Source organism: Ambystoma mexicanum, chromosome 3p (assembly GCF_040938575.1).
Source record: "Ambystoma mexicanum isolate Mex_15411 chromosome 3p, UKY_AmexF1_1, whole genome shotgun sequence".
Taxonomy (NCBI): Eukaryota; Metazoa; Chordata; class Amphibia; order Caudata; family Ambystomatidae; genus Ambystoma; species Ambystoma mexicanum.
The window spans coordinates 1,165,104,669-1,165,125,221 of record NC_090925.1 but is presented as its reverse complement, the minus strand read 5'-3'; the positions used below and the strand labels follow the sequence as shown (position 1 = coordinate 1,165,125,221).

The 20,553-nt window shown below is 48.9% G+C and overlaps 1 protein-coding gene across 2 annotated transcripts in view; it reads left to right on the top strand.

Annotated features, from left to right (window-relative positions):
* Positions 1–20,553, top strand: part of SAR1B (secretion associated Ras related GTPase 1B) — a 543,089-nt gene that overhangs the window by 168,536 nt on the left and 354,000 nt on the right. For both annotated transcript variants that reach the window (XM_069652568.1, XM_069652569.1), the window contains exon 3: positions 7,626–7,702. In XM_069652568.1, the coding sequence (XP_069508669.1) occupies positions 7,645–7,702 (58 nt within the window). In that variant the 5' untranslated portion in view covers positions 7,626–7,644. The remainder of the gene's footprint in view (positions 1–7,625; positions 7,703–20,553) is intronic.

Sequence of the window (20,553 nt, the reverse complement as noted above, 5' to 3'; positions counted from 1 at the left end):
GTGAGGTGGGGGTCCGATGGTGATGCTGTCGGTGTTGGAGCCGAGGGTCCTGGAACCCCGGTGGGGATCCTGCAAGTCCTGGAGTCCAGGAGGAGTCTGTGGGAGTCTCTGGAGGAGGAGCCGCAGAAGCCCCTCCGAGGGCGCACAGTGTCTCATCCAACAATGTGGCGGTGAGTGCAGCACCAGGCGGGTGCCCCCAGTTAAGCCGTGTGTTGCTGAGGTTGGTGACCAGGGCCCTTGTGTCCTGCCCGGTCCTGGCCTTCCACATCCAATCTCCTTCAGCCTCCCACTGCTCCCAGCAATTGCCTTGCCACGCAGTGGCCAATGCCACCAAAGGCCTGCACTTATTTTTTGGCAGTTGACCACTCTTACCAAGTCACTTAACAGCTGCCCACTCCCTAGAACTTCCCTGTCTGGCACTCCTAGCACTTACCCCCCACTCCCTCATCCCTTCTCTTTCTCTGCACTTGCACATTTTGAATGCTCACTTGGCCTAGTACGCTCGCCTCTATCTTTTTTTGTTATATTTGCTTTTCACTCCCATGTGCCCTCCCTGTTGCCCCGTGGGTGCTTTGAAACACAATTTACTTGATGTACAAGCACCTCACAAATGCACAATAAATACATAAAATAAGTAAACAGTCTCTTTTACTAACAGTTTCTTTGTATCTTGCCTTTATTCACAAAGTTCCTGTTTAAGCAACTAATTCTGTAACAGTCTTTATTTAATAAACTTTCTCCTTGGTTTAGAAAACACTGGGCCTCATTAGCCGGTCTGGAATCCGTTTTTTCAGTGAAGGCGGTGACGTTTTTTTCTGTGTCTGCAAGCATGCGGAAGTAAGGTACGATTAAGGTTTGTCGGTCATGCGCACCACACTATCGCGGAAACGGTGTCACCGCCGTAACGCAAACACCCACGGAGACTGATGCACCGGGTACAATGGCAGCGGTACATCCGTTTCCGCCACGTCCGTACCGGAAACGGAAATACTGGTTCGGGATCGTGAAAACCGGAAAGAGAGTGGCAGCCATTAATTAAACCACACTCCACTGCAATCCCCAGTAACCACTAGGCCTACAGCTCCAGTGACTTGCTACAAACATCCACTGAGATGACATCCCGGATCCCAGCCACCCACCAGCGCAAACCCCGCTTCAGCGAGGCTGAACTGACAGTGCTCGTTGATCACATTGTGGACAATGCAGCACTGCTGTTCAGTGCGGAGCAAAGGCGCAGCACACAGCAGAGGCGGAAGGAAATCTGGGCAGCCCCTGCAGAGAAGTGCACAGCAGTCGATGTGGCGGTTGCCACGGTAAAGGACTGCCACAAGCGCTGGGACGATCTATGGCTGCGTGTCTGCAACCTCATTGCAGCGCACAGGTAGCACAGCACCGGCACAGGAGGGGGACCACCATCACCTCTGAAGCTCCAGACCTGGGAGGAGAGGTGCAGCAGCATCATGCACCTAGAGGGGATCGAGGGAATAGGTTAAGCAGAGGTCGGAGCCGGCAGACCTGCTGAGGCTGGTAAGTACACAGAGTGCAGAGCCATGAGTGTGAATGATGGAAGACCTCCCTGACCCCCAAGGCAGGGCCTAGAGGCACACAACACATCCACCATTCACCCCCCCACCAACCCCCCAGGCAGGGCCTAGAGGCACACAACACATCCACTATTGACCCCACCACACACAACACCCCCATGTGACAACACCCCCATGTGACAATACCACTAGGACAGGCAGACGGCGTGCAATTGTGTGCAAGCCGTGATCCACACACCTTGGTGCATCATCCATCAAATGTGTGTACATGCAAGTGAACCAAGTATGTGGAGTGCTTTGCATGTGAATGGCCCATTCACATCCTGTCACACGACTAACAGCATGCCCTACATTCCCACACAGGCACATAAACCGACATTGACTCGGCACAATGGCCAACGCCAAGGGGGACTGCATGTGGCCGTCGGACAAGGCCATCTCAGGACGCCACTGCCAGCACCTCCGGCACACAGGCATCTGCCACGGTGATGGTGCCTGATAAAACAGACACCTTCATCCCAACTGCGCCTGAAGTCCAGCATGTGGCAACACAAAATACACCTGCTGCCACTTCCATTGCACCCACCAGCGTCCCTCAAACAACCAGCAACAATGACGCACCCGACAGTGAGAATGAGGGGGGTAATACCACTCCAGAACAGGTGGCCATATTCAGCCCCATGGGGCTTCACGGTCCATTGTGGTCCCCCACACCCTTCATCCATGAAATCTGCGCCTGCCTACAGCGCATTGAGGAGCACCAGGCAAGCCTGACCCAGCTTGTGGAGCAACAGCTCCAGGAGGCAAGGCTGCAACATGAGGAGGCCTGACTACAACGGGAGAGCACAGCCACCTCTGTGCGCCGCCTTTCTTGTGCGATCGGGCGGTTTGCCACGACGAACATGGTCTTGTCACGGCGGGTCAGGGAGGGGAATAACATGTCCAATGTTGTGGAGTCAATGCTGGTTGCCCAGCAGGCTCACCTGGGCTGTGTGCCACCTACAAACCCTGCAGTGCCCCCTGCCAGCTGCACACCCTCCAGTTCGGTGACCTAGTAGCCCTTGAAGGAGGAGGTCATCACAGCTGGCAGGACCCTCTAGAAAGGACACCCATGGCCACAAGCGCGGCCAAGAATGGGCTGGACATTGCAGAACTGTTCTCCCACTAGTTCTGATGGGCTCCGGGTTGGTGGGTGGGTACATTGGGGTGGTGGGGGTTGTCCTTAGTGGGGTTAGTCAGTTGGGGCGTGGTTGGTGGGTGGGTACGTTGGGGTGGTGGGGGGACACGTGTGTTCTTGATTGCAATACAATACCTGTTTCCCCTATTTATTCTGTAATACACTGGTGTCAAAATGCAAATGACGAGTGGACAATCTCAGTTGGTGTGTATTCCATCCATTTACTGTAGTGCCACCACATGAAGTGCTGAATGTGCATAGGAAGTGTATCAGAAAAAATTGTGTCTGAGTGCTGCACGTGCATGCTGTCCATCAATGGCACCCCAGCCTGGTAGACCACCCATCCCAGCACCATCATCCTCATCGGCTGCCTCGATGTCCAGGGGCAGTGGAATGTTCCTGCGTATGCACAGATTGTGCAGCATTGCACATGCAGGTACTATTTTCTCTGTCTTCACCAGGCTGTACTGCAATGAGCCACCTGACCTGCTCAGCCGCCGGAACCTGGCCTTCAGCAGTCCAAAGGTCCTCTCTATCACTCCACGTGTGCGTATGTGTGCCTGGTTGTAGGCCTCCTATGCCTGTTCCGTGGCCGTCGTATGGGCGTCATCAGCCATGGCGTCGGTGCATATCCGGAATCTCCTGCATGGGAGTGAAGGCAAGGGCACATGTCACAGTTTGTGGGAGTACTGTCTGAATCAGATGGAGTCCACTCATGCCCCTTCTGGTAATCCGGTGTGTGAATGATCTATTGAGCTCACTTGGATCACATCCCAATGCTGGGGTCTGTGATGCTTAGATTCGTGAAGCAATGTTGGGCAACAACATGCTCCGATCATTGTAATGCACATGAGTTCTGATGTGGTGGGTGACTCCTGTATTGTGATGTGATGGGCAGATCTGCATCAGGCAGGCACACATCGCTCCAAAGATGTGACCACTGCACGAGATGCACCCGTCGTGTACATGAGAGTAGCATATGTACATTGGGGAGGGACTCGCATCCTCATGTTGATATTGCATGTAGTGCCAACCCATGGCTAAGGTGTACATGGAGGTAGGCAAGGCATGTTCTTGCGTGACATGGCATGGGCATTTTTGGACTTGCCACAGTGTGGATTCTGATGCTTGTTCACCCCCCCCCCCAATACACAGGGGTCATGCATTGGCAGTTGTACTCCCCCAACAGCTATGTGCTTTGTCCCGCATAACGTTCCATGTACAGTGGCAATGTTGAATTCCACAAGACCATCGAGTCGTGTGTGGACCCTGGGAAACGGGCACAGCAATTGGTGATCACTAGTTGGGCTTCACAGACCATCTGGACATTCAGTGAGTGGAATTGCTTCTGATTGCGGTACACCGCCTCAATTGCACGTCCATGTGCGTGCAATCTAATGCCCCTATGCAATTGGGCATGCCTGCAATGGCATGGAAGGCCACTTTGGTTGCAATGACCTGGGCAGGGGCATGGGGTGGGGAAATGTACTCTAACGCATGGCGCAGCAGTGCATCCAGTACCTGGGCCAGTATCCTGGAAAAGCAGGGTTGTGACAGCCGTGCAGCTCCCCAAAAGTGTGCTGATAGGTTCCGGTGGTGAGGAAATGCAGTACGGAGACTACCTTCAGCAGGGGGAGGATTGCAGTCAGAATGCCGATGCGGCTGCTGAGGTCCTCTTCATTGAGGGTCACAGTGGATATGATTGAGGCCCTGTCAAGCTGGTATAATGTGTGGATTTGACCTGGGGTCAGGTTCCAGGGTGAGGCCCTGATGCAGGGTATTGCTGGCTGCCTGCGGGGTGGTACCTGCTGCACATTTACATTTGGGATGTGAAACGGGTTCTTGATTTGCCTCCTGTGCGTACGCCTCCTCCTCCTCCTCCTCCTCTGCCCCAGTGCTGCCTTAATCTGCACTGCTGCTTGCAGGTTCCCTATCCCAAATGCTGCTAGGGCGGCTGACAGCATGGCTGTGTTGGAAGGTGGCCTGGGTGTGGGTGTGGCCCTTTTGTAGGCTCCCAGTGGCCTATGATGTGCAGCTGGCCTGATTGTGCACACCTGGGGCCTGTTTCAGCTCACCTGACACTGTTTAATGCCATGTCCGCAGCAGTACCGGAACGATGTTCACAGGGTTTATGACATGATCGTGGAGGTGTTTCCATGTCCATGCTACTCATAAAATGCCCGGTGTTGCGCATTGCTGGTGATTGGGGTTGCGTCGGTGAGTCATCGTGCTGTTTCCTCCCACGGAGATACCGGGTGTGTTGACAACACAGGGTTTGCTTTGCGGTGAAGGTGTTTCCTGATTCACGGGCCAGAATTAGCTGGTCCGGTAAACAGTGCCGGTACGGGTTTACCGGCACTGTTAAGTCCGGACCGGCTAACTTGTAATGAGGCCCACTGTCTTTCTTTATCATCGATCTCTCCTGGAAGCTTTGCAAATTGCCTAGTATTCCCCCCTGCGAGGACTCTTTATGCAATGCCGAATGTCTGGTGTATTCTCCTATGAAGACACTTTATGCAATGTCAACTGCCTGTTGTACTCTCCTGCCAGGACTTCTTGTGTTTTTCAATTTTCTGGTGTCCTGCTTTGCCAGGGAATCTCATGTATTTCTTAGTTTCTCTGTATCACCAATACTATATGTATTGCTCTTGGCGTGCATCCATAGCTCATTGGGGATTATACTTTGCGTTTTCTGCATTCAAACAATCTTTGTAGTTTTAACAATGTTTTTACATTCAAATTGTTGTTGGCGCGGTCGCTGGACAGCTCTGTGGTCCCAGCTGGCTTTGAGTAGACTCTCCGTTCTTATCCAGCATCTCCGGTCCGGTTTGCGCTTATGCAGCATGTTGCTTTCATCTGCTTTCCACACGGGAGTGTGCGGATGTTCTACCGGCTTCCTTTGTGGCTCTGCAGTCACGCACCTGCTTCCCTTCAGGTCCCGGAATGGAGTACGCCCCCTTTTTGACCTGTCGAGTACCCAGGACCTTCCTTGTGGCTCCCAGCATATCCACGGAACTTCGGTCTGCGGCACAGCATCTCTCCCTCTCACGTGGCGGACTTCCTGACTGCCACACAAGTACGTTATCTCCGCCTTTGTGAGCCTGGGACAGGAGCCCGCATTTTCTCCTGCACTGCCTCTCCCAATAGTGCGCCCGCCAAGTTTAAATGTCCCGCGCACAGGTGTCTTGGAAAAACGACTAGACTGCATATTGTCTTTTAAGCTCTTGCTACCTTGTTCAAACTTTTGCATCCTCCTTTTCTCGGTACTTGGGAATTTTGGGAGTTGAAGTCTATAGGTGTCATTGGACACACAGTGCGTTACTTCTACAAGGGGGAACAAGCAGTTGACAATATGCAATTAGGGGCTTTGGTAATTAGTGTCTTCCTCATGGGAAAGGGGAAGATACAGCGTCTCGTCCAATGAAGTCATGACATCTCCCCAGTAGTTATCTCCTCCCACATGATGCTCCCTCATCAAGCCGCCCCCAGGGTCAGGTAATGGCTGCCATCCACTGGGCACATGGGAGGAGGTCACCACTGGGGAATCCATGATGACTATATTGGATTAATAACACTATCAAATAGATATATTGTAGACTCTGTAAACAAGGATCTGAGAATTGGTTGATGATGGGTGCGCGCACACTGGATACTCCATTCATAAACATAAAAATAATCTGAGTGCTTAGGTTCATGGGAGGCACAAACATTTGGTTCGAATTTACCTGAGATATGAAAACTCCAGGCACGCGTTTCACTTTCTATGATATGCAGGCTGAGACTGTCTCAAAATGGACTCTTACCTTGCTTGCTCTGGTGCTCTGCCCAATGGGCCTGCTATGACCTTGGCCATCAGGGCAATGTCGGTTGGTCAACAAATGCCATTTGCCAGGCGATCTGAACAGTAGCCAGAATCCCTGGTCCTTTCTCCCAGAAGTCCATTGCAAAGGCTCCCGCAATCCTCAAACCCCTTTCAGACAGTGCACTCAGGTTAAAATAAATTATGTTGTGCCCATCCCGTGCCCTCGCCTAGTGTTGTGGCAGCTCCATAACCTTTCTTTCACAGTGCTGCTGAAACCCGGACGGGGGTTCTTCATGCGTAAGTCAATGAGCTGAGCAGCACGAAAGATCAGAGATTGGGTGTGAATTTCTCAAAGTACTCAACAAAGCTGGTGCACCATCCATTGGCCTAAAGGTGGTGCTGCATCTTTTTCCGTTAAGGTGTTCCCAGCAGAGCCAGGAAGGGCATGCGCAATATTGCAACCTGTACAAAAAGATGGAGGAATACCATTTCAGCCTGATGAAAAATGTATTTATCAAAATATAAAAATAACCAGTAACCCTGCAAGTCGAGTAGCTTTATTAGACAAGCATTTTTGATTGTTACCTTTCAGGGCCAAATAGGACTTGGAAGCTAGCAAGCATGCGTTTTCAATTTTAGATGATTAAAGAATACAAATGTATGATCTTTTCTCTTTTTTTGTGTTACATCTCTTTATCTATATTGTTTTACCAAACATGTTAAATGCGTCCAAGTCTGTTAATTTGTGTTTAGACACATTGCATTTTTTTAGTAGTAGGTGTATGTGTCCTTTTGGTATTCATTTTAAACCAGATGTCTCGGAAATCAGATGCCATGTAATGTCCAAGATGTTTTTCAATTTAAACATCAATGTTCACTCCTTTAGCAGGACTAGTTGGAGCGTGTTAAGCTCCTGAAATATTTCTTTTAGGTAAGTACACCTACCTTGGGTGTCCCTTTCAAAAACCTAGTCTCCATTTGTACATAGCCCATACGTATTGCTTTGTCACAGATTGTACATTATGATTGTTGATTGCAGTTGCTTAGTGCTTTATTGTTGATATGCATATCTGTTAATCAGATGAATATTCATGTCTTTCAGCCCCTTCAATCTCTGCAAGATGTCCTTTATATTTAATTGGATTTACAGTGGTTTTAGTAGTGTGCTTCAATTTTTAGGTAAGTTTTGATTTTGTTTGGTCAACTGCTTTCTCTTTTAGTAGGCAGTTTGTTGAAGTGCAAATGAAATTGTGAACACCACTTCACCTACACATCTAGCCAGAATGGTATTGTGTTGGGTTCTTTCTTTAGCTGCAAAGTGAGCGGAAGCTGTTGAATTGAAGAGAGCGATCCAAAAATGTGACTGATTACATTCCCTAAGCCAAACTGTTTTTTTGCAGTAGTTTGTTGCATTTTACATTTATACGTATTCATTTGTCTGGGCACCATAACAAACAGGCCCAGTTCAAAGAACATGAATGTCTAGGGCAGGTCCTCAAATGACTGTTATTGTGCGAGTTGTTTGCCACTGCTGGCTGCTTAAATACTTCTAACATTTGACATTCACAGCTGAGGCACGACACCTGCAGTTAACACAGCTTGCTAAGGAGGCTCATACAATGCTTTTGATCTCTGTACCATCCAGAAGCCTCAATGATCAAACACACCTTCCAGCTCAAATTACCCAACCCCTCAACTATGTTCAACAGAACTGTGTAACCACCCTAACAATCTATTTACTACAAGACTGACAAGTAGGACCATAGCTGTCTAAAATAGAATATAGACAGCATGATAATGAGATCATGTGAAGTAGGGAAATGGTGCTTGATCGTTTGCTGAATTATGAGAAGAGTGTATTGTGCCAAGACTCTTCACCAATTGAACAGCCATGCCGATACAGAGTGGGCATCAAACTTCATATGTTCATTTAAACAGGCTAGTTATAATTGCTGTAAGGAAGATCCCATATCCAGAAGGCCATATGTCAATTCCTGGCCGAGAAACAATTGAGCAGCATTCTTATCTTGCCATTTAGCTCTGGGAGAACTAAAGCCGCTGCTCTACTTAATGCTTGCCTTCACGTTTTATAGTTCAACAGAGCTTAAGTTCCATGCATACCTCCAACCCTTCAATAAGCGAGGCGTCCTGTTGTCAAAAGTAGACATAAAGCATGCAGATCCATATGTAGGCTTAGGTGGTAGTTGTTTCATCATAGAACGAAGCAGGTTTTATTATTTCTGCATCCAGCCCTCTTAATTCTAATGCAGCCTTTAATTCTTATTCTTTCTTCTCTTGTGCCATTCCCACCCTTCCCTGCACCACACTGTCAAGTGAAAGAGAGGGGCATAGATTACAAACTCACTGGACCAGTAGGGATGAGAGGGACTGTGCTGACTGAGACTGTCCCTGAATAGAGTCTGGGATGATGGACTGGTGCAAGGTACTGTGACAAAGGAAAGGACGAGGCACTAGGGCTGTGACTCTGACTCCATGAGTTTCAGGGCTCTGCAATTTGCTTTTGTTGACTCTTACCTACACTGAGATATGCTGACGGAAGAAAATATGGCGAGTTGGAGGACATAAAAAAATAACAATTGGTGAAATCTCTCGTAACCAGGACTAATGTCTGGCAGAGGGACTCCCAGGACCCCCCTTGTTAATTTGCATATTTAAGTAACTTTGGGTCTCACCCTAAGTTACTAGGGGAATCCAGACGTGGACTTCTTGCTCACTATTCTTAGAGAGGCACAGATCCACCCTACAGATGAGGTCCAACCAGACCGAAACACGTGTCTGGGGTTTCTGTTGGTACTCTTGTTCAGAGGAGAATTGCCTAGCATTTCGGTGCTGGACTTCCCTAGGGCAGGACAAAGACTGTTATGTTGAGGATATTTCTTCTCTGTGAAAGATAGTGAGCTAAAGACTCTGGGTAAATCTCTCGTAACCAGGACTAATGTCTGGCAGAGGGACTCCCAGGACCCCCCTTGTTAATTTGACCTCTTTCACAGGTGCATTGCAATATTGCCCAGTATTTCTATTGTATTCTCCTTTTCATTTGTATAGCGCCAATGTTACCATTATTATAGTTTCAATGCGCTGTTAGTGGGAAACCCCCTTGTGGGGACCAAAATGCAGTGTTGGAGTTAGTTTCTGGGCCACGGTTAAGATGTGTGTGCATTTGGCTGTAAAAATGCTTAGCAGGGTTGGGCAGGCTCCGGTAGAAAAGCAACCCATGTAGTCAGGCATGTGGATGAGTGCCGAGAGGAATGGGGGTGCGTCAGTGCTGATGAATCACTATATGTTCAGCATGCCCAAACTTGTTGTAGGACTGCTTCACATTCTGTTTTCAAGAGATGTGTAGATATGCAGAGAATTTATGTGAGCAGCATGAGCGAATTTTGGTCATAGTCCTTGCTGTATACAGATGTGTGTGGTTAGCCGTGCCTGTGGCCAGTGCAGTGGTGTATTATACATACCATTGCCTCCAATTGCAGGCACATTGATGTTCGGGCTCCAACTCGGGTACTTGACTTCTTCTGTTGGTTCTTGCAGCTGTGTTAGGAAATGTGCATGATGGAAACTTGCCATGATGCAAAAAAGCATTGCAAGAATACATACTTGCGCTATGGCATTTTTTGCCCTTACTCAAATACTTTGCAAAATTGCACTTGAAAGATTTTTTCTAGTATGGCGCTGGCTGCGATTATTAGTCATTATGATGCTCTTTCAATCTGTACAAATTCCCAAAAGAAAGAATGCATGAAGGATGCATCCAACACTTCCAACATCCCCTTTCCACTTCTTTGATTTCCCTACTTTGCATGCCTGAAAATGCATTAAGTACAAAACATGTTTTACTTTGGTTGGTAACCAAGAGGATCAATGGCATGTGTGATTGACCTCATGGCATATGACATTCGTATTATTTCACTTTCTAGAGTTGATGAATCAGGGGGGCAGAATCCAATGGAAGTGGCAAAGAAACATTCTTACATTTGTTTGTATAAAGTATTACAATGAAATCACTCTTATATAAGTAATGCTAATCAATAAAAGAAAATTCACTAATTCAAGAACGGAGGAGATATTCAGATTAGTGAACCATGCTGGGGCAGTACGCCTCTGAAATCGTGCATAGGTCCTGCGAATAGAGACCTAAATTACCTGAGAGGTGGGGGGTGGGGTGTCCTTACAAGAACTTGGCTACAGATACCAAGGAAGGATTAGTAATCCAGCATGTCCCTTATTTGTCTTATTTTCTTTAGGTTCTTTATGCTGCTTCTGCATCCAACAATTGGTTCAATAATTGACTCCCAGTGTGCCTATTAATAGGACAATAATGATTTTTAAACTGGGACACTAAGGGATCTTTCATTAGCAGATACAAAAAATGTAATACAGATTGTCCTGTGGATATTGTAACTATCAGGTTATTAAATCTTCTGCCGACATACTGTCGCCCCGATTATGAATATCATCAACCGCTCCTTTCAATCATCTACTGTAACCAATAGCCTAAAGCAGGTTTGGGTTACTCTGGTACTAAATAAGCCCTCACTGGATCCTGATAATCCAGGCAACTACAGACCCATTGCTAATGTCCTGTTTCCTTTAAAGGTGCTTGATAAGGGTGCTAAAAATCAAATCTAGGAGCGTCTGGAAATGCAACAAATACTTGGGGATAGGCAAGCAGGTTTTTGACCTTCGAGAAGTAGAGAAATGGCTCTTTTCACTGTTAAAGATACTCATTTGAAAATGTTGGATGTAGAGCATGGGGTATGCTGATGCTACTTCACCTTTCTGCATCATTTGACAACCTCAACCAGTCTATTTTGTTGTATCGACTAAGGATGTCGGCTGCAATAGCAAAATCATCAACAAAATGGTTTAATTGCTTGCTTATTTTTTTTTGTCAGTATCTTTTTATTGAAACATCGATCAAACACAGAATTCATCGCATAACACAACAAAAATGCAACATTAATCATTTCTCTTAATCAACGCTTCGAAATTTCATTTTAACACAATTATAATTCATCTGTTGTTCATAACTTCATCAATATGCTCAGGAAGAAAAACTCAACTTCACATCATATAACGCTACCGAGAGAGGAGGAGAAAGGAAAGAACCCCCCCCCAAAAATACACCGCATCCATCAACATTTTTTGCGATATTGACCTCTAAGGGGGCATAGTCCACCTAAGACCAGACTTTTGTATGTGAAGTGCTCCGTCGGCGCACAAAGCTTGTCATGGTTGAAGGAGGTACTTGACCATTCTAGGCTGGAAAAACATGTGTTCCTTTTCAGCTACGTATTCCAGGAATGGTCCCCAGATGCAGGAAAATGTGGATGTCTTGCCCTCCATCGTGGCCGTTAGTTTTTCCATCCCGAGGAATTCCCAAACCTTCACCCATCAGTAGGCTATATGAGGGCCCTCTACCTCTTTCCGAAAAGCGGGCCCGTGTGAGGCGAGCTGCCATAAGTAGTTGAGTAATCAGGCTACCTCTGGGCCTGACTGCGGATACGACCCATCATCTGGTGCATCACCCAGCAGCATTATCAGCGGGTCCATGGGCAGTAAGTTCCTGCATATATCTTTGATCTAATTTCCAGCCAATGGGATTGAATGATGGGACAATGCCACCACAGGTGACCCAAATCTCCCCTCCCCCCACAACCATGCCAGCATGAGTCGGGGTAATCTGGATTCATCGCATGTTGTTTCTGCGGGGAGAAACACCATCGGAAACAGATCTTAAGCGCGCACTCCCTAACTGTCGTGCATCTTGATGATCTATGAGCTCTATCCGAAATCCTCTGCCAGGATTCTTGGGACACGTTGATCCCCAGCTCCCTTTCCCATGCTAACATGTAGGGGAGTTTCTCATCTTCCAGGACATTTTCCAGCAGGCGATAACGGGTAGCTATCCTGCGGTTATGCTGCCCTACCAAGGCCGTTAGCTCTAACCCTGTCGGGGGCCTAGTGGCTGTCCTTTTTGTATTTGGATTTGTTATCCAATGACGAAGTTGCATGTATCTAAATCTCTCGGTTTCCGGGAGATTAAATTTCTCTTTGCATTGGGTAAAGGTCAAGGGCAAGTTGTCTGCCTAGAGCTCTTGTAGTCTCAGGATGTCCTCCTTTGACCAGAGCTGGTATGAGTTGATTTGAAGCCCAGGGGTGAAGGCTGGGTTCTGCATAACAGGGAAAAGCGGGCTCAAACCTGAAAGGATCCCTCTCTGTGCACAGCATTTATCCCAACACCGGAGTGTAGTTACTGTGGCTGGGAGGAGAGATCCCAAGAAATGCGTGCCTCCCGTGGGAGAAAGGGCAGGTGACACAGATGGGCCCAAGAAGAGTGCTGTTCAATGTCCTGCCATTTGGGGGGCTCTATTGGATTAGTCCAGCTCAGGATAGCAGTAATCTGTGTTGCTCGATAGTATCTTGGGATAGAGGGGAGCCCTAGGCCTCCCAGCTGCTTTCCCCGAGTGAGAAGCTTAACCTGAATTCTTGGTGTTTTCCGCTGCCAAACAAAGCAGCCTATTTCTTTCTGGAGATCAAGAAGGTCTCGCTCTGGGATCAAAATAGGGAGGGCCTGAAACGTGTATGAAAGCCTTGGGAGCAAAGTCATTTTGATTGCGCTGATGCGTCTGAGCCAGGATATTTCTTGTGAAGCCCACCTCTGTAGGGATTCCTTTGAGTCTTTTAATAAGGTAGGGATATTGGCCTTCAATAGGCACGTAAAAGTAGGGGTCAGATGCACTGCGAGGTACATGATATTTGTACTCTTCCAGCTAAGGGAGTAAGCATTCTGCAAGGTGTTCTGAGTGTCCGGGGCTTCTGACAGATTCAAGCCTGACGATTTAGCCATGTTTATTGTAAATCCCGAGCCAACGCGAACTGGGCAAGCAGGCCCATAAGTGGAGGGATCGAGGTTTGGGCCTCTTTCGGGAAGCAGAGCACATCATCTGTGTAAAGTGCAACTTTGTGGCACTGTCCTCCCACTTCAAACCCCTGAATCTTCGGATGGAGATGGATTCGCTGAGCTATCGGTTCCATTGCTAACGCAAAAACGAATAGGGATAGGGGGCATGCTTGTCTAGTTCCCTTGCCCCAGGCTATCTTTGGTGTCCATTGTGAGTTAACTTGTATTCGGATTGAGGGAATCTGGAAGTTCGACAGGATTAATCTAGAGAATTTCGGGCCAAAACCAAAGCCCTTTAACACCAAATGCATATAGTCCCAGGACATGCTATCAAATGCCCTGTGGGCATCTAAGGATAGCAGTGAGAGGGGACCTTGGGTTGCGGGGCGAGAACTATCAGGTCTATTGTTCTGCGAATGTTATCATGTGCAGAACGGCCTTGGATAAACCCAGTCTGATCTCTATTATTGTTGGTAAAACCTCCCCCAGTTGCCGTGCTATAACCCTGCTGAACAATTTTGCATCAGCATTAAACAGAGCTATAGGCCGATGTGATGTGCACTCTGTTGGGTACTTCCCCGGCTTCAGAATTAAAATTGTAGATGATTCTACCATTGACTGTCTAACAGAGCCTGTTTCCCATAGGAAGTTAAACAGCTTTGTGAGGTGGGGTGTTAGCTCAGTACAAAAGGTCTTATAAAATTTGTTTGTAAACCCGTCTGGACCCGGGGCCTTACCAAGGGGCAGGGACTTGATTGCTATTTCAACTTCTTCTGTGGATATCGGGTCTTCTCAAGGTTCCTGCAGGGCCTGTGAAACTTGTGGGAGGTTTGCTTTTGTTATGAAGTCATTGGAGATTTGTGGGTCCCCCGCGTGTGGGGCTGCGTGTTTCCTGAAGAACTTTTCAATAATTTGAAGCTTACCATCCTCCGAGGAGATGCACTTGCCACCGTCATCTCGTAGGATGCCTATCCTGTTTTGTTTTGTCTGTTTTGTTTAGTTGGGCTACTAGTAGTTTATTGGCCTTGTTCCCCCTCGTGTGAAAATATTGCTTGGTGAGCATCATGCGATAGGCCGCCTTCCCCATATGGTGTGCCTCATGCGCCTTCTTAGCTATCCGCAGGTCTCTTAAGGAGCGCCGCAAGCCTTTTCCCTTGTGTATCTCCTCTAGTCTACGGGCTTCATTTTCTAGTTGTTCCTGTAGCAGGGTCGAGTATCCAGGAGCCATAGATCTCTGTAGTACCTCCCGGATTTTAAGTTGAACCAGCTTGAGGTTCCCATGCAAGCTCCTCGACAGCGGGGGAGCAGGTGGGCGGTGCCCAGGGTCAGAAAGAGAGAGGAGGTAGGTCTTTAAGTCTGAGCCCTCCAGTCCGGCGACACGGGGCTTCACCTTAGGGGGAGCATCAGTAATTAGGCATAAGCAAACGGGAGTCCATTTTCCCCCTTACTGAATGTCATTAGATCAGATGCCACTCCACTCAGCTAGCCACAGTGCCTTCTCCCTCTGGTGCCAGTGGGGTCACGGGCTCCCCCCGCTCTTCGGCTGTTTCCATGGTTTCAGATTCTTGGTGTGGGTTTGCTTCCAGACAACGCCACCCCCGGGGCTTTCTACACTTATCCTTTGGCGTGGAGTCAAAGGTGGTTCCGTCCGGGTCACGGGCATGGGGCCTCGAACAATCATCGCTGGGTGCCTCTGACATTAATCCCTTCGACTCGTCCTCTGAGGAGATTACATAGTGCTGATTATGGAGGTCAAAGAGTAGCTTGCATGGGAATCCCCAGCAATATCGAACCTTTTTAGCCCTTGGCCAAGCTGTCACCCTCTGGAGTCGACGTCTGTTCGCTTGGGTGTACGGAGCGAGGTCTTGAAAAAGCTGTATCTTCGCTCCTCAGAATTATATTTAGTCCGAGTTCCTGGCTGCAAGCATGATCTCCTCCTTCTGGCTGAAGGATTGCTCACGAGTAAGAACGTCCGGCAATAGGTTCCTTCTAAGCTGGGCTGAAGAGTATACCCGGTGAGTTCTGTCTAACTTCAGATCTTCAAATGGGGAAAGGTCCAGGAGGGATCTGAATAATGCTTCAACAAATTCGGGGAGGTCCTGGTCTAAAACTTGCGGGGGAATGCCGCGAAGGCGCACATTATTTCTCCTCGATCTTTTTTCAAGGTCTGCTTGTTTCGCCCAGATGTCTTCCAGGTGCTCTTCAATGATCTTCACCCTTTCTGTGATGACCTCACTGTTGTGCGTATGTTCACAGGTTATGTTTTCCAGCCTGTTAACTCCAAACCTTCTAGATGTGACGTTAAGTCTGCAAGTGACTGGGCAAGAGAGTCCTTAGAGGTTTTGATTTCCTTTTTAATTTCTTGGGTGATGTCTTGTTTGAAGGACCTTAGCATTGCCTCCAAATCCTCTCTGGAAAGGGCCATGTTTGGATCCTGCATTAGAGATGGGGCTGGGTGGACATCTGCTGTAACTATTAGTGTGCAGGACGAGATTACAGACTGCGGCATCAGGAAGGCCTGTATATCATGTACTTTCCGCTTTCCTGCTGCTTTAGGCATCGCTAGTGGGTCTAGTGTGGGTCGCACAAGTGATCACCCAGATTGGAGGTTGGTGTTTAAGCAGAAAAGGCAAGCAGGGACCTCTCCATATGTGCTGGTCTTAGGTCTAAAGCTGGGCCACGAGGGCAGTAGGAAGCTTTCTTGCAATTTTATTTGTGAGTCCTAATCTTGATGTGCAGACATTTCACCTTGCGCCACTTGCACAGTCTTTAGAAGGACCCCTGGGGTAATAGGGCGGAAAATCATGCTCTATACCCCTGGGCAGGCTTCTCAGCATGCCCCTGCAGGAACCCACTGACGCTCACCTGCCAGTCGCCGTCTGGGCACCAGGGACTTCGGTCACTTTGCGATGGATCTCAGCCCTGATCCGCGCGGACCTCCGGCGGGGGTCCCGCTCCGAGCGGGTGCTTGGTGGGTGGCGACCGTCCGGGCACAGTCCTCCTGTATGCCCCGGCGCCCCACCGCTCCAGTTCCGATACAGGTGACCGGGAGGGTCCACGCGCTGCAAGTCCGGGGATCGTTGTCAGGTAGCGGGTGCGCCAGCCTCAGCCATGTCGGGCAGGGGGAAGCGACATTCCCCCCCCCCCCACTGGGGCGTCCCGCCCAGACCTCCGCTCTGCTTCTCCCTCTCCGCCACTGCACGACAGGACACTCCGCGAGCCCCGCAGAGCCCTAATGAGAGGAGCCAGGTCACCCTCTCCTGCACCGCACAGCCGATGGGTCGATGCAACGAGGTTGCGATGTCAGTGCAGTTCGGCCGGCAGCACCGTGCTCCAACGGTTGCTCCTGTTGGCGCGTGCCGCCATCTTCTCCTCGGCCCACACCATGCCGCTTCCCGCAGGATAATGCCAAATTCGGGGTGTTTAGCCCCCCAAACCTCCGTTCGCCACTTCCGCTCCGTCAGCCTCGCCCCGCGGGTGAAAATCAGGCAAGAAGTTCCACTTTAGATCATCAGTAACTCTTGATTTGGGCGCCTTAACGCGGAGCTCAAGGGGTCTAGCCACACCTCCTAATTGCTTTCTTATTAACAGAACATCAAGAGTGAAAATAAAAGAATATCTGTTTGATTCTAAAGCTTTGACTTGTGGAGTGCTGCTAGTCTTATATGTCTCGCCTTTGCTTTTTAATATCTGTCAAGCTACGGCATGACCTACTGATTTACCTTGGAGTTACCGTCCAAAATGATACTACGGACATAGAGATCAATTTCCAGTTATCTGGATGTTTTAATGACAGTTCAGCTTTTATCCAGTCTAAGTTCCAGACCATTGCACATTGGGTGTCCTTAATTTGGTTGGGCTTTAACAAATCCAAGACCGAATTTCTTTTTATCCCCACTTCTGCTCTTTTTTTTTTCTTCAAAATAGACATTTTATTTATTATTAATCAATAACAAAGATAAGAATAACAATTGAACAGCAGACATCAGAATTGACATAAGCTTATGATGGCACAGTTCATTATAGTGATAAAATGGTTATAAAAAATTAGCATGTAACTCATTCGCAGCAATGCTTGGCTGAGAGAACGGTGGCGGTGGGAGATATCTCCTTGCTGGAGCGGGGCGCTTCATGTGCAAATCAGTTCAGCCAGCGGACGCTGGGCGGCTTTAGTGTGAGGGCCGGGTAGCGGTCTGCATAGTCCATAAAAGGGGCCGAGGTGTTTCGGAAGGGATTGAGGTTGCCCAGGTGGAGTACAGTGATTCTTTCCACTATGACGATGTCCCAACACTTAGCCTACCATAGCGGGATAGAGGGACCCTCGTGGTGCTTCCAAAGACGGACAAGGGCTATCTTGGCCGCTAATAGTAGGTGTGTGCACAGGTGGGCTGCGTTCCCTGATAGCGGCAGGTCCCCATCCCCCGAATCTCCCAACAGAATGATTCCAGGGTCCCACGGGATATTGAGGCCTATGATTGCTCTGACATGCGTCAAGACCCCCTTCCAATAATGCGCCTCCTTGGGGCAGTCCCATAGGAGGTGGAAAAGCGATCCCTCTTGCGAGCAGCCCCTCCAAGAGTTCGGTGAGGGCCTCACACCTGCTTTGTGCAGTTGGACTGGAGTAATATAGTACCTGAAGCATACTTTATATCCCCCTTCCCTATTAGTAACACATTGTGGAGTCTTGTCCAAATTTTGTCCCAAGCATCTGGCTCCAGGTAACGCCCCAGGTCCCTTTCCCAATTCAGCATGTTTTTTTTTTTTCAATTCTGGGCTGGATTTCTCCAAGCGTTTGTAGAGGGTGGAGATCTTGCCCCTCGGAGGGAATGATATCAGTGAGAGTTCGAGGGGTGTTAGGTCCCTGGAGCCACGCTCTCTGAAGGTGTGTTGCGAGATCCAGTGACGGATCTGTGTATAGCGGAATCGTTCCTCCTCGGTGATGTTGAACCTCGCCTTGCAGTCCTCAAAGGAGAGCGGCTGGCCCTCTTTTAAAAAGTCTGAGATTCTATGAAGGCCGCCCTCTGGCCATTTGGCAAAGCTGCGGTTGCAGAGGCCGGGCGAGAAACCCGGGTTGCCCCAGATTGGGGTCAGTGGGCTCAGTGAGCTTTTGATTCCCCACTTCCTGTTCGCGGCTCTCCAACTGTCCACCGTGTTGCAAGTTGCTGTAAGCGGACTCAGTGCGGGGGAGGGGGCTTTCCGGGGATGGATGTGTGGCAGGCCAGGCAGAGGAGACTTGCACCGTGCTTCTTCCAATTGTAGCCAGGATGGGCGGTCCACGGAGCGCATCCATGCGAAGGCATGCGCAAGCTGAGCCGCACGCCGGTATCTAGAGATATCTGGGACCCCCAGTCCACCCAGCTGACGCTGCAAGTCCTAATTTTCCTGGCGATGCGGGGTATCCCCTCTCCCCCCCGATGAATTTCATGATGTCACGCTGCAAGGAGGCGAGGTCCGCTTCAGGAATATGAGTTGGGAGCGCATGGCAATGATATAGCACTCTAGGGAGTAAGTTCATTTTTACCGCCGCCGCCCGGCCCAGCCATGAGATCTCCTGTTTATTCCATTGTTTCAGGTCTGCGCGGAGCGTTTTAAATAAACGTGGGAAGTTATGTTTGTAGATCAATGTGCTACATTTGGGTATTTGAATGCCTAAATATTCCAGTGTGGCATTAGCCCATGGGATTGGCAGGTCGGTGCACAGGGAGTTTCCTGTCGCTTTGGGAGGTTGATCGGGAGGACTGAGGACTTATCATAGTTGCCCCTGAACCCAGAGCTTGCCCCGACTGCTTCTAGTTCTTCAAGTATAGGCTGCAGTGAACTGTCCGGATCAGTGATAGTTAGAAGTACATCATCAGCGTAGAGCGCCACTTTGTGTTCAGTCCCGCCCACTATGACTCCTTTGATGTTTGGGTTAAGGCGGATTCTAGCAGCGAATGGCTCCATCGACAGGGCGAATACCAAGGACGACAACGGGCACCTCTGACGGGTCCCTCTGGATATAGGGATGCGTGCCGATTTCCTCCCATTGACTCAGAGTTGCGTTGATGGGTGTGCGTAGTTTGCCATTGTCCAGGTTATAAAGTTGTGGCCTAAGCCCATACGGGATGGAGTGTACCGAATGTAGTCCCAGTTCACTAGATCAAATGTTTTGTGTGTCGAGGGAGATCACTAGGAGCAGAGTTTTCATTCTGCTTGCGGACTCGATGATGTTTAGTGTGCGTCTAACATTGTCGTGTGTCCCTCTGCCCGGGATAAAGCCTGTTTGATCTTTGTGTATTAACTCGGGGAGAATCCTACCTAGTCTAACTGCTAGCACCTTGGAATAGATTTTCCCATCGGTATTCATAAAGGCAATTGCCCTATATGAGGCCGCTTGTTCGGGGTCCTTCCCCGGTTTATGAAGTAAGATGGTGGTTGCTTCGGCCATGGATTGTGTTACCTTTTTGGTGGATAGGAAAGAGTTAAATAGCAGTGCTAGTTGTGGAGTAAGGATGTGAGCAAATGACTTATAAAACTTGGGCGTTAGCCCATCTGGGCCTGGGGCGGCGTTCTTGAGTGATTTTATGGCGTCTAGGATTTCCTCTGCGGAGATCGGGGCTTCAATGGAGTCTAGGGGGGAAGAAACAACTGGGGTGTGGAATGATTCTAGATGGCGCTGCTGATGAGCTCTATCCTCTTGAGATGTGGGTGGCCCTTGCATGACCGCTTTGTGGTGGTCCACCAGGGTTTCGATTATATCTGGGGTGGTGAATTTACTTACCCCATCTGGCCCTTTGAGGCTTGTAATGTTGTTTCTCCAGCATGGGGTCTGGCATGGATTCACATGCTCATGAATATTCCCCGTCGTCAGGCTGGGAATCCTCGGTAAAGAAAAAACCAGTATCAGTTTCGTTTCTGATCTGTCTTTCGTAGTAATAACCAATCACTGGTCTCTGCGTCATACTGACCACAGCCAATGACTGCCCTCTACCTAAGCCCCGCCTCTGGCAGCCATCTTCAGATTTTTACCGCACGTTCATGTGTTGGGATCCTCGTGCTATTGCTCTCGAGCGTTAGTGCTATTTTTTTTCACGTTTTTTCTCAAAACTTTGTTTTTTCGGTC